General features: G+C 32.5%; 1 protein-coding gene across 1 annotated transcript; it reads left to right on the top strand.

Annotated features, from left to right (window-relative positions):
* The first annotated feature begins 7,896 nt into the window (after positions 1-7,896).
* LOC109812532 (trihelix transcription factor DF1) lies at positions 7,897-11,146 on the top strand. The gene is made up of 2 exons (XM_020376519.3): positions 7,897-8,409; positions 9,149-11,146. The coding sequence occupies exons 1-2, from the start codon at positions 8,108-8,110 to the stop codon at positions 10,695-10,697; spliced, it is 1,851 nt and encodes a 616-aa protein (XP_020232108.1). The 5' UTR covers positions 7,897-8,107; the 3' UTR covers positions 10,698-11,146.
* The last annotated feature ends 1,177 nt before the right edge of the window (positions 11,147-12,323 follow it).

Raw genomic sequence — 12,323 nt, 5'->3', positions numbered from 1 at the left:
GTTCCACAGCTACAGCTCAGGAAGTTGCTTAATAATGAAGGAGTCTCCACAGCCATGGCTGCAGAGCTACAGCTGCAGCGCCAGAAGTTACTTCACCTTGAAGGATTCTCCACAGCCATAGCTGTGGTTCTACAGTTGTAGCCGTGGAGTTAAAATTTTCACTTTTTGCCCAGTTTTAGAGCTGATATAAAAGGGAAAAAAGGAGGAGAACCTGAAAACAGAATAGAGAGCACGAATTTAACAGAGAAAAACAGGGGAAAAACTTGTGAAAAAGGAAGAACGAAGGAAGAACAGAGACTTGGAAGCTGGATCCTTTGGGAACGAGGATCAACTCCATTTCTTCATCTTTTGCTTTGTAATTTCTTCTTTTCACTCTTTGATTCTGTAATGGCCATGGGTGGCTAAACTTCTTAAGGATTGGTTAGATGTAACTACTAACTCCTCTTCTTCTTAAATATATGCATTTTGATCTCATTATTTGTGTAATGATTCTTCGCTTAACGCTTATATCGGCTTGATCAACCGTTGTATGATTTTTGGCTTTTGAATCCAGTTGGAAAACGCTTTCGAAAACCCGAACTGAATCTTGCACCTAATCACCTCTTGTTCTAGGAATAGACTTGATTTGGTTAGTCACATTGTTCAAGTTATTGTTCTTAATGCGAAGTGTTAGACTCAAAACATTGAGGAATCATGTTTTGAGCTTAATGACTTTAGGATTCAACCTTGAGGAATCTTGTTGGATTATTTAATGAACGTGGAAATAATGAAATTAGAATTGCATTTATGTTAAGAAGATCTATGAGTTAGCAAGTGCATCTGAGCCAATCCTTGTTTCTTAATCATTGTCTTTACTACATTTGCTTTATTGTATTGTTTGAATCTGTTTTCACTCAATTGAATTTTTAAACTCATTCTCTTTTAAATCATTTGAGCGAGAATTACTAAACACGAAATCCCTGAGGACGATCTTTAAATACTACTTCGAAACTTGGTTCACTTGCCAAGTGATAGGTTTGCGAAATTCTTCATCAACTTGGCATGCTTTGAATGACGTCAGATGTGAGGTAAGAGAATTTCTTTTACCTAAATTGGCATTGAACACCAAAGGAGTGACGTTAGCGTTGGATATGAGGAAAATGAATCGTCTGAGATTGGTATGAGGCTGGACATGGGACTTAGCAACCCAATGGTTCCAAGGGTTCCCTACCTCAGTCATGTCAGATGTAGGTTGAGTGTAATCGGACATGGGCGAGGTAGAGGACTCCCTGTGTTAATGGTGTCGGACATGGATTGTTTTGCATCTAATTGACATTTGGTGAGTTGTATGGTGAATATGAATAGAATTTCTAAGTCTATTGCATGTTCTATGATTGTATGATGATGATGATGAGCATTGACATGCTATGTAGGATAGGGAAGTTATACTCTTATGGTTGACTTTTAATGTGCATTTATATGTTATTCTTAAATAAATGGTTAAACATTGGTATGTTGTACTTTATTCAGATGTCGGGCATTGATATGCTATTCTTGGATGAGTTGTGGAGCATTGATATGCTATACATGATTGGTGTGATTTTATTTCTATATGCATTGACCTAGGATAATGTATATAGAAAGTGTATGTTGAGGTGTTGATGTTATTAATGTTGTGGGTATTAAAGCATGTTGATTGACATGGACTATAAGAAATGATGTTGTTTTGCAAGTTGAAGATCCCATATACAAAATCTTGTTGTAGATCCCTAGGAGACTAGTTGTTGAAAACTCTCTTTGAGTAGGTATGAAACTCTTGAAGTGAAAATATTGAATATTCTCTAATTTCTTAGTCAACGTAGAGTAAGGTATGAAGTTAAGAGCTACAACCCTTAACATATTACTAGAAAGGTTACGTGATTTCTTGAAAATAGTTAATAGGCTAATTCTATAACTGAATTGGTAATGCATGTCAAGATCATGATACACCTATATCCAACTATATTAGTCCTAATGATGGAATCAAACTTTTCTAGTGTAAGTGACGACACTTAAGAAATTAGAGGAGGGATTGGTATCCCATATCCCATTTTAGTAGTCGATCTAGCAAACACATTGGGCATGAAAATGGTTGGGTTGATTCAGTTGGATCAAGCTACTTAGACAACTTAGGTGTGTTAGGAGATCTCCGTAGATGAATGGATGGTGATGCATTAGTTAGGGTATTCTCATATGATGTGGTGTGAGTTGATACTATTCGTATGTATGGTGTGAATACCTTGTTTTATGGTATGATTGTGGTGAATGTTTGAATTGTTTGGGTATTTGGCTTTCAAACATTTTGATTGTTGGAAGATGTGAACCATGAAATGATTTTGTTCGATTTACGTGTTGATGCACAATATGGATGTTTTCTTTTTGTACTTGTATTTTTTTTTTTTTTTGCAATCTAACTTACCATTGCTTATGTTGTTTTGTAATTAGGACTCGATGGTCATACTTGATATAAAAATGGAGTAAAAGTAAGCTTGTATAGGTGTGTAATGGAGACCATTTAGCAAATGGTGACCTTTTGGTTGTCTTGGTGCTACTTTGAGTAGTTTTGTATTGATGGCAATTGGCCAACACTTAGGTTACATATTTGACTTTTAATGGATTATTGTACATAAATAATTTATATTAGTATGATTGTTTCACCCTTTTATGCGTGATGTATAGTACACATCTAGATAATTGTGAATGTATGATTTTAAATAATCTAATTTTAGTTACTAGTAGGTAAATGATTCATAAATATGATAACTATAATGAGTTGTTACAAAAATAGACAAATCATTTTTTTAAATAATTCAAACAAACATTAAAAAAATTGAAATATGCTTATTTTATAAACAAACATGCTCATTAATTTTTTTAAAATATATTTTTTTATTTTTGTATAAGTTCATATTAACTTATGGGGATTTTTTTTTTCTTCTTATTCTATTCTCTTTTTTGGCAACTTTTTCCAGAAATACTTTTGAAAAAATTATTTAAACAAGCTAGCTTTTGAGTAATTAAATTTAAATTATTAAATTTAGTCTAATGACTAAAATTAATCCCTCTTTCACATAAATAAGAAACCATCATCTTACTATATATATATATATATATATATATATATATATATATATATATATATATATATATATATATAAATATATATATTACATAATAGTTATAGCATTAAATAAGTTGAAAGTAAAATAATAAACATTTGAAACATAAAATGTATTATATATTAAACTCAGCTTATTATAATGAATTAGTTGAAATTAAATGTAATAAATAATTGGTTAGACGCATACATCGTTGCGTTATTTTATTTGACATGCATTTTTCAAGCCAATTAATCTGGTATTTATCATCTTAGTTATTAAATTTTAATTATACTTTTATACATTGCATATGAAAGTCTTTTCAAATCTATGATCAATATATCCTCCAAAAGAAAAAAAAAATCTAAGATCAGTTTCATAACTGACTTAATTAAAACTCAAGACTTTATATATATAAGATATATATAACTATAATTCTTCCAATTATGAAGTTCTCAATTTTTAGTTTTTGGCTCAAGGATGCTCCTGATTAAAATATCCTTTTTTCAATAAATTATTTTATTAGTTTCTTAATAATTGTTAGTATTTTCACATATTTAGTGTATTTAGTAAGACATCTGACAAGTTTATATATAAGTTCATTTGATGAATTATAAACTTTTTTTTAAACAAAAATTATATTATTTGATATACAAGTTTATTTTAAGAGTTTACAATTTATTTATTTAAATTAATTAAATTAGTTTATAATTTATAAGTTTATAATTTTTCTTTTATACCATTATTAATTTTTACTCTTTTTAATTTAAAAATTATTTTTATCTAGATATTAATTTCTCACTCCTTATTAAAAAAATATGTCATTTAATTTATAATAATGGACTAACTAATCAACTAATTTTATGAAACAATTTAAACTCTATCAATTAATTTATAAATATTTAATTTTTTAACTCATAATTTATAACATAAATTTTCAACTAATTTATAATTTTTTAGCTGATTTATAAATTAACTTTATCAATAACATACCCATTATCAATAGCTTATTCATAGATCTAGTTTAATTGATGTGTGTGAATTATTATAAATTTTCTTAATGTTGAGTTCAATTTTCACGAATAAAGAAATGGAGAGGAAACTCGACCTGCCATCACCAATTTACCTAGATACCCCACCATTACCCCTTGCCTCGGTTATTGTCTAATTTGACTAAAATACCCTCTGCACATGATTCGCAGGTGCTTTGTAAATTAGATTTGTACAACTAAATAGATCTCGAAATAAAAAGCTAATCCTTGATGATTATATGCAATTTAATGGTATATTGATTAAGTGGGTCCCGCGTCCTTGCATTATATACGTGCTTGCATTTCCCTTTGTTTTGTTTTTGTCTCAATTATTGACTTGCTCAATTCATGCCAGAAAAAAATAAAATAAAAAGACAAAGTAAATATATTTTTCCAATTTTTCTTCTTCCTGTTATTATTTCTTTATAATTATTAAGTATATTTCACTTACACTTTTTAAGGTTTAATGAATTTATGTTTAATATTTCTATTTTCTATTTTTACTGGTATAAACTTCAATTAATTAATATAACAATATAATATATTGCATGCTCTTTTCATTAATATGATTCTATATATGGATTAAACAAGGTTAAATTAATGTAAAAAAGTATATATCAAATATAATTTCATTAAATTTCTGAAAGTATAAAAGTAATTCGTACTAAGTGAACTGTTACCAAAACTTTTATATTAATAATTAGTTCCTAGCTGCTGGAGTATATATATTCCTTTAACCCTGGGGGTTTCATTGACCAATTTTTCCTTTGCGATAAAATTTACTGAAATCAAAGGTTAACATAATTAAGAATGCATTTCTCCCCAGAAAAAAAAAAAAGAAGAAGATTTTGTTAACATTTATTATGGTTACTAATTCTAGGGAATACTGTCTTTCGAAAGAAAAAATGTTTTTGTCTCATGTAATACAATGGTTCACAAAAAGGATTCCGATCGACAAGAATACACACCGAATATAGAAGAATACAAAATGAAATGCATAAAAATAAAAAAAAATAAAAAAAAAGTTTCAATATTCAACAACCTTATCTCAATATCAAGTCATTTTCAAGTGCAAGTGCAACGATCAAAGAGGTTTGGAATTTAAAATTCGAAAGAGAAACGCAACGTTCACATAACATAGATCAGCGGTGGTGCCATAATTGTATATGGGTAGGAGCCATTTCTTCGGCATAGAATATTTATAAATTGGAAATAATCCAATATAGCACACCATCACCAATCACACTATGTTCTCTATCATGTTTTTTTTTTTATTTAAAAAAAATGTTTTAAGAATTGGCACAACATTATAATAAAACTAATTCATAAACCATTTTAAGATAGATATAAGACAACTAATTTTATATATTAAACTACTAATAGAGATATATTAAAAGGTTATTAATTTCTTTGGAGAAAAATATATTTGTCTCATTTAAATTGCTCTAACATACAGCTTCTTCCTCTTTTTTCCTTGGCCTCCACAAAAGATTTTACAATATCTTTTTTCGGTTGAAAACTGATATTTTAGAAAATATTTAAGCAAATACATGTTTTTTGTTCAACTTGTTATTTCATTTTAAGCAATTAGAAATTGAATCAGATGATATTACATTACTTTTTTCTCGAATAATAGAAAAAGAATTAATTGTTGTTTATTCTTTTAATATATTTAATTTCATTAAATATAAGAACTAACAATTAGTAAATATTTAATTCTATATCTTCCAAGATGATAATTTGTTGATTAAATAAAAATTAGGCTTAATTGTATTTTTTTCTTTCATCGATAGTTGAAATTCAAATATGATCGTCTTTTTATTTTTTATTTTCACAAAAATTGGTCCTCCACTATTCTAAACATCGTTGAAATTCGATCCTCTTTCTATTTTTTTGTTTTCCCAAAAATTGGTCCTCTACTGTTCTAAACATGCAATTTTGATTCATATGTTAACTTGATGTTCAACATTTATCAGAAATATTGATGTGACAATACAGTGGTGTGTCTATTATTAATATTTTTTTTAAATCATACTTAAAGTAAAATGATGAAATAAAATTGTACAACTAAAATAGTAGGAGAATCAAATTCACTAAAAAAATATAAATAAATAATAGGAAGATCAAAATCAAAATTTGAAGATAGTAAGAAATAAAAAAATAAAAAAAAATTAAACCTGGAAAACTAATAGATGCTTCAAGGTTAAAATATTAGTTCAGTATTTTAAGTAACTAATTAGAAGAAGCACCATTCTTTTAATACTAATTAAACATGATTATAATATATAAAAAAATACTAAATAAGCACATTGAAGACATTTAAAAAAAAAAAAAAAAAACTTCTTGTAGTAAGTCCTATTTTTTTTTTAAATATTTATTAGATTTTAAGTTGATACTCCAATATTTTGATTTTGAAAATATTGATTGTTTAGGCAAAGGGTGAAGACAATAAGATAACAAATGGCATAAAAAATGTGGAGTATAGTACCAATGTACACTGGTTAGAGTAATTACATAGTTCAAAGTTAGCATACCAATAATTCTTCTTGGAATCACCCATGATGCACAATATCACGGCCATCAAAACTTTGACGCCATTTATTACGGTAGGTCACAAACCCAACAGAACTGGCCACCATTTACTTCTGTTCATAAATAGCTTGGCCTAATAATATGACCTCCTTCAAACTAGTTCTATTCAACAGTGGTTCCCACTTATTAAGAAAATCATTTTTCTTCATTATTCAATTACACCTTTTTTCTTAATCACTTTCAATACCAAAAAACACCGCGTAAAAAGATATTTTAATTTAAAACATTTTTCCTTTTATCTGGTATGTGAAGGAAAAATATTTGTCCAAATTGCAATTGTCACCATCAGTGTAGGACCCCGAAGGCCACATGTAGAGAACCACCGTTCTAGGCAACAAGTAGAAGATTAAAATCAAGACCCCCCCACATTTTCTTTTTTAAAAAGGGCATTTTGGGCAAGGGATAGATCTACATTGTATAAGATCAAATTAAAAAACACATAGAAGCTGTGAAACGGAGGGACAAACCCAGATCACAAACAAGCTGATGTAAATAAAATAAAGGATGAATTAGCTTCAATGATTAAAGGTCAATGCAGGAACCACGTTAGGGCCTGTTTGGTAATTTCCTAAAACCGCTGCTGAAATCCAAAATAACACATCCCAAAAGAAAAAGCAACAAAGCTCATCTTCATCCCAAGAAAAGGAAATTATAAATAATGTAAAATTTCAGGTAAAAAGGGGTTAAAAATAGAAAAAAAACATGGAGTAAATAATAAAAAAGGGAAAGAAAAAAGGTGACCTACTTCATGAGCCGGCCTTTAACTAAATATAGCTGGACAGACAAAAACCAACAATTATCTCCATCGTCCCTGTGCGCAGCTGTTCAAAAATCTATGCATGTATTTATTATTTCTTATTTCATAAATAATAAATAATAATTAATAAATAAATATACAGCAGAAATAAATAAATACCCTATACCTGCATCTATTTTTCCGTGCCACTTTTCTTATTACCATATCGAAAGAGCAGAGTCAGGTGAATTAACCGGATGAGAACAAAAAACAATAAATAAATAAAAACGGAAGATTCCACAGCTAAAAAAGAGAGAAAAAAAGGAAAGAAAGCAGAAAAAGGGAAATAGTATTTATTTATTCCTAATAAAAAGAAGAAGAAAAAAATAAATTCACCTCGGAGAGAGGGCACAGAAAGGGAGAGAGAGCGGTTTGGTATGTGTATGGTATATAGTATATAGTATATAGTATATAGTATATAGTATATAGTATATACATAAACATAAAATAAAAAGGAATGAAAATTTGAAAGAATTCACCACCCTTTTTGCTCTGTTTATATTTTTAATTTTTCTGCTGCTCTCAGCTGCTGTAATTGGAAAAGAGGGAGAGAGAGAGACCCAAAAGAGACTATGCTTGGGGACTCAGCTGTGTTGGGAGCGGGAGGAGGAGGTGGCGAAGCAGTGGCGGGGGCGGTGGGGAGTGGAGCGCATGAGGCGGGCAGCGGAGGCGGTGGCGGTGGCGGTGGCGGTGGCGGAGCTGGATCAAATTCAGGGGACGAGGAAAGAGGTAGAATCGAAGAAGGTGAACGCAGCTTCGGTGGAAACCGGTGGCCACGACAAGAGACTTTGGCCTTGTTAAGGATACGGTCGGATATGGATGTCGCGTTTCGAGATGCAAGTGTTAAGGGTCCCTTGTGGGAAGAAGTATCCAGGTAACTCAATTATACTCATCTTTTTTCATTTTTATAAAAATATTTATTTTTACTTTTATTTCACTTCAATTTTCAGATTTTCTTTTCATCCTCTCCAGAGATCTGATTATTCAATTTTGTTCTTCCAAATGTCTTCGTCTAGCTTCAAATTCAACTCTCTCTTTTCGTTCCTTCCTTTTCCAGTTCCTTTTCTCTTTTTTTCAACCTCCCCTTTAATTTCTCCTTTTTTTCTTTTCTTTTCTTTTCTTTTGGAGTTTGAGCATAAAATTATTGATATGCAGGCTTCATGATTTGGGTGTGATTTGCTTTTCTGACATTCACTTTGATTCATGTCCTATTTTCCAAATAAGTTACCGACTTCAATTGAGTTATGAAAAGCGAGATTTTTCTTCCCCCCTTTATTTCGCTTACCTACTCCTACGGGAAATTAAGGAACAAGATTATCCATCAAATCTTCTAACTCCGCTTCATGTGTTTCTCACGGGAGACATTTTCTGTTCATCAATTCATGCCGTTTTCTAACTCAAAACATCAATTACGTCCAACTTTCACATTTTCTCACTTACTTGCACTTCCACTGCTCGATAAATCACCTCCTATTTCTATTTCATCTTTATCTCACCCTTTGTCCTCTAGCTGAATTCGAAGAGATAAGATAAACCCAGAGAAACTCTACTCTACTCTACTCTACTCCTTCTTTTTTTTTTCTCTTCATTTTCTCTTGGTTTTTTGGCATCAGGAAAATGGCAGAGCTGGGGTATCACAGAAGTTCTAAGAAGTGCAAAGAGAAATTCGAGAACGTGTACAAGTACCACAAGAGAACCAAAGAAGGTCGAAGTGGGAAACAAGATGGTAAAACATATCGTTTCTTTGATCAATTAGAAGCCCTTGAGAACCACACTCCAACACCCCATTCCCCCAACCCATCACCAAAGCCACCCCAAGTATCATCAAGAGTAGCAATAGCACCAACGGCAACAGCATCAGTGTCACTACCAATTGCAGCAGCGACAACAACAGTGGCAATGCAGCCAGTAGTACTGTCCAACACGGCACTCACTAGTGTCCCCAACATCACTGTTCCATCAACAACACCACTCCCTATAAGTATAACCATTCCTCAACCCATTGTCAACACCCCACCAACAAACCTCACCATCCCTTCATACCCTCCAACAAACCCTACCAATTTCCCACCACCAAACCCTACCTCTTACCCCACCGACACCTTCTCCAACTCTACCTCCTCCTCCACCTCCTCCGACGAAACACTCGAAGGGAGGCGCAAGAGGAAGCGCAAGTGGAAGGACTTCTTCGAGAGACTAATGAAGGAAGTGATCGAGAAGCAAGAGGACCTGCAGAAGCGCTTCTTGGAAGCCATAGAGAAACGCGAGCACGACAGAATCGCAAGAGAAGAAGCATGGAGAGTACAAGAGATGCAAAGAATCAACCGAGAAAGAGAAATCCTCGCACAAGAAAGATCCATAGCCGCAGCCAAAGACGCTGCCGTTATGTCATTCCTTCAGAAAATAGCCGAACAACAAAACCTCGGTCAAACGTTGAGCAACATCAACATTGTACAACCACAACCACAACCATCACAACAACAACAACAACCTCAACCTAGTGTAGCACCGGCACCAGTGAATGTTACACAGCCCGTGGTGCTACCGGTGGTTCCACAATCGCAACCACAACAACAAGTGATGACGAATATGGAGATAGTGAAAGTTGATAGGAACAATAATGGGGAGAATTCGGTGGCATCGAGTTCTTCGAGATGGCCAAAACTAGAGGTTCAGGCGTTGATAAAGCTTCGAACGAACATGGATGCCAAGTATCAAGAGAATGGACCAAAGGGTCCTCTCTGGGAGGAGATCTCAGCCTCCATGAGGAAGCTCGGGTACAACCGAAACGCGAAGAGGTGCAAAGAGAAATGGGAGAACATCAACAAATACTTCAAGAAAGTGAAAGAGAGCAACAAGAGGAGACCGGAAGATTCCAAAACGTGCCCTTACTTCCACCAGCTGGACGCGCTGTACAGGGAGAAGAGCAAGGCGGAGAGCGCGGCGGAGAAGGCGGAGAGCGCGGTGGCGCCGCTGATGGTGCGGCCGGAGCAGCAGTGGCCACCTCAGCAGGATAGGGACGTGGCAATGGAGGACGCGGAGAACGACGATGATGAGTACGAAGGAGAAGAGGAGGAAGATGATGAAGAGGACGAAGAAGGTGGTGGTGGTGGCAAGTATGAGATAGTGGCGAACAAAGCAAGTGGTGGTTCAGGTGAGTAGTGTGGCCGAAGAGAAGGTGGGTCAGAGTGAGTGCAGGGGTTGTCGGAGAAGGTGGTGGCCATTGTGGAGGAGAAAGAATTTGAATATTCACCATACGGCGAAGTTACACATGGCATGGGTATCGATGATCGAGCTTCATTGGATGCTACTTTGTTGTAGCATATAGTCAGTAAGATTATATGTTTTTTTTCCTTGTTTCATCAAATTTGTTTATTTTTTTTGGATCATAATAATAATAATATTAATAATAAATAAGGAGAGAAATTTAAGATAGAGAATCAATAAAGAAGAGAGGCACAACACCACAAAAAAAAATAAAGAAGAGAGGAACCTTAATTAAGGTTGTAATTTTTTCTTTTCTTCTCTTCCTTTGTCTTTGTTATTACGTTCCTGCTGCTGTAAATGGGAGGAGATTAATTCGAGCTTTTGTCCTTTTCTTTGTGCTTTCAGTTTTGACATCTTGTTACTCTTCAAATCACTGCCATTGACTTTCTTTCCTTCATGCTTCTTAATTTTAGTTTATATTTTGCTATTAATAAAGTTTTGCACACAGAACATTATATAGTCAAATTAATATTTTTAAAAATTATTTAAGTATTGAAATTTTCTTTTGCTTTTATTCCTTTATTTGTTTTTTATTTTTTACACCATAATAAAATTAGCTTTTTTAAAGGAAAATAGAATTTATCGTTATTTACTAATTAGGTGTCCCGCATTTAGACATATCACATTATTAATTGCTCTGAAATAACGTATTATGTGACATGTATTTTTGTTTTTTTACAGATAAATGTGGCATGTATAAATGCATGCTTTTCTATCATTAAATATAATAATGAGAAACATTTTTTTTTAATTTTTAACAATTATAATAAACAAAATTAATATTTTTTATAGACTTAAACTAAAATTCATTATATGTAAATTGACTAGGAAATATATAAAATCTTATTTAAAGTTTAATATGATTATATATATATATATATATAATTCATTAAAAGTGTACGAATTTTTTGGTTTCAAGATATAATTAAAATGCACAGTACTTGACGAGGTAAAGAAGAACAAAATTAAAAGTCAAGATTTAATTTGGTGAATTAATTGCCCCGTTTAGTCAGATATGAAAATAGAGGATGAGAAAATAAGGATTATTTAGAAATAATGGGAAGCAAAAGAAGGTTTAATAGATAAAATTGAGAAGAGATAAAGGAGGCATAAATTGTTGGGACAATGACCCTACATTTTGCATTGTATTGTATGAGAAGCAGAAAATGGCAGCATCACACATGGAGTCATAAACCCTTGAAGGAGGGTCCACCAGGAGGAATCTTGTGAGTTGTGTGTAACCTCATCACTCAGAAAAGAACCTAAAACACTAGCATGCAGTTGTTGTCTCTGTGGCACTGTGCACGCAAGGTGATGTGTTTCTCTTCATGGGTGTCAGTCCTAAGAAAGAGATGAAGCTTCATCATCATCATCATCATCATCTAATGGGTCAACTTTTTCTGCTCTTAATGTGCTTTTGTCAGCCTTTCATCAGCATCCAAATTTGGTTTCTGAAAACTAAATAAATCATTAGTATAATTTCTTTACTTTTTTTTCTCTAAAAATAACTATGTATTGATT

Source organism: Cajanus cajan, chromosome 7 (genome assembly GCF_000230855.2).
Source record: "Cajanus cajan strain Asha chromosome 7, NIPB_CcT2T_4, whole genome shotgun sequence".
Taxonomy (NCBI): domain Eukaryota; kingdom Viridiplantae; phylum Streptophyta; class Magnoliopsida; order Fabales; family Fabaceae; genus Cajanus; species Cajanus cajan.
Note: the sequence above shows the minus strand (reverse complement) of the source record. Positions and strands in the feature narration are given on the sequence as shown.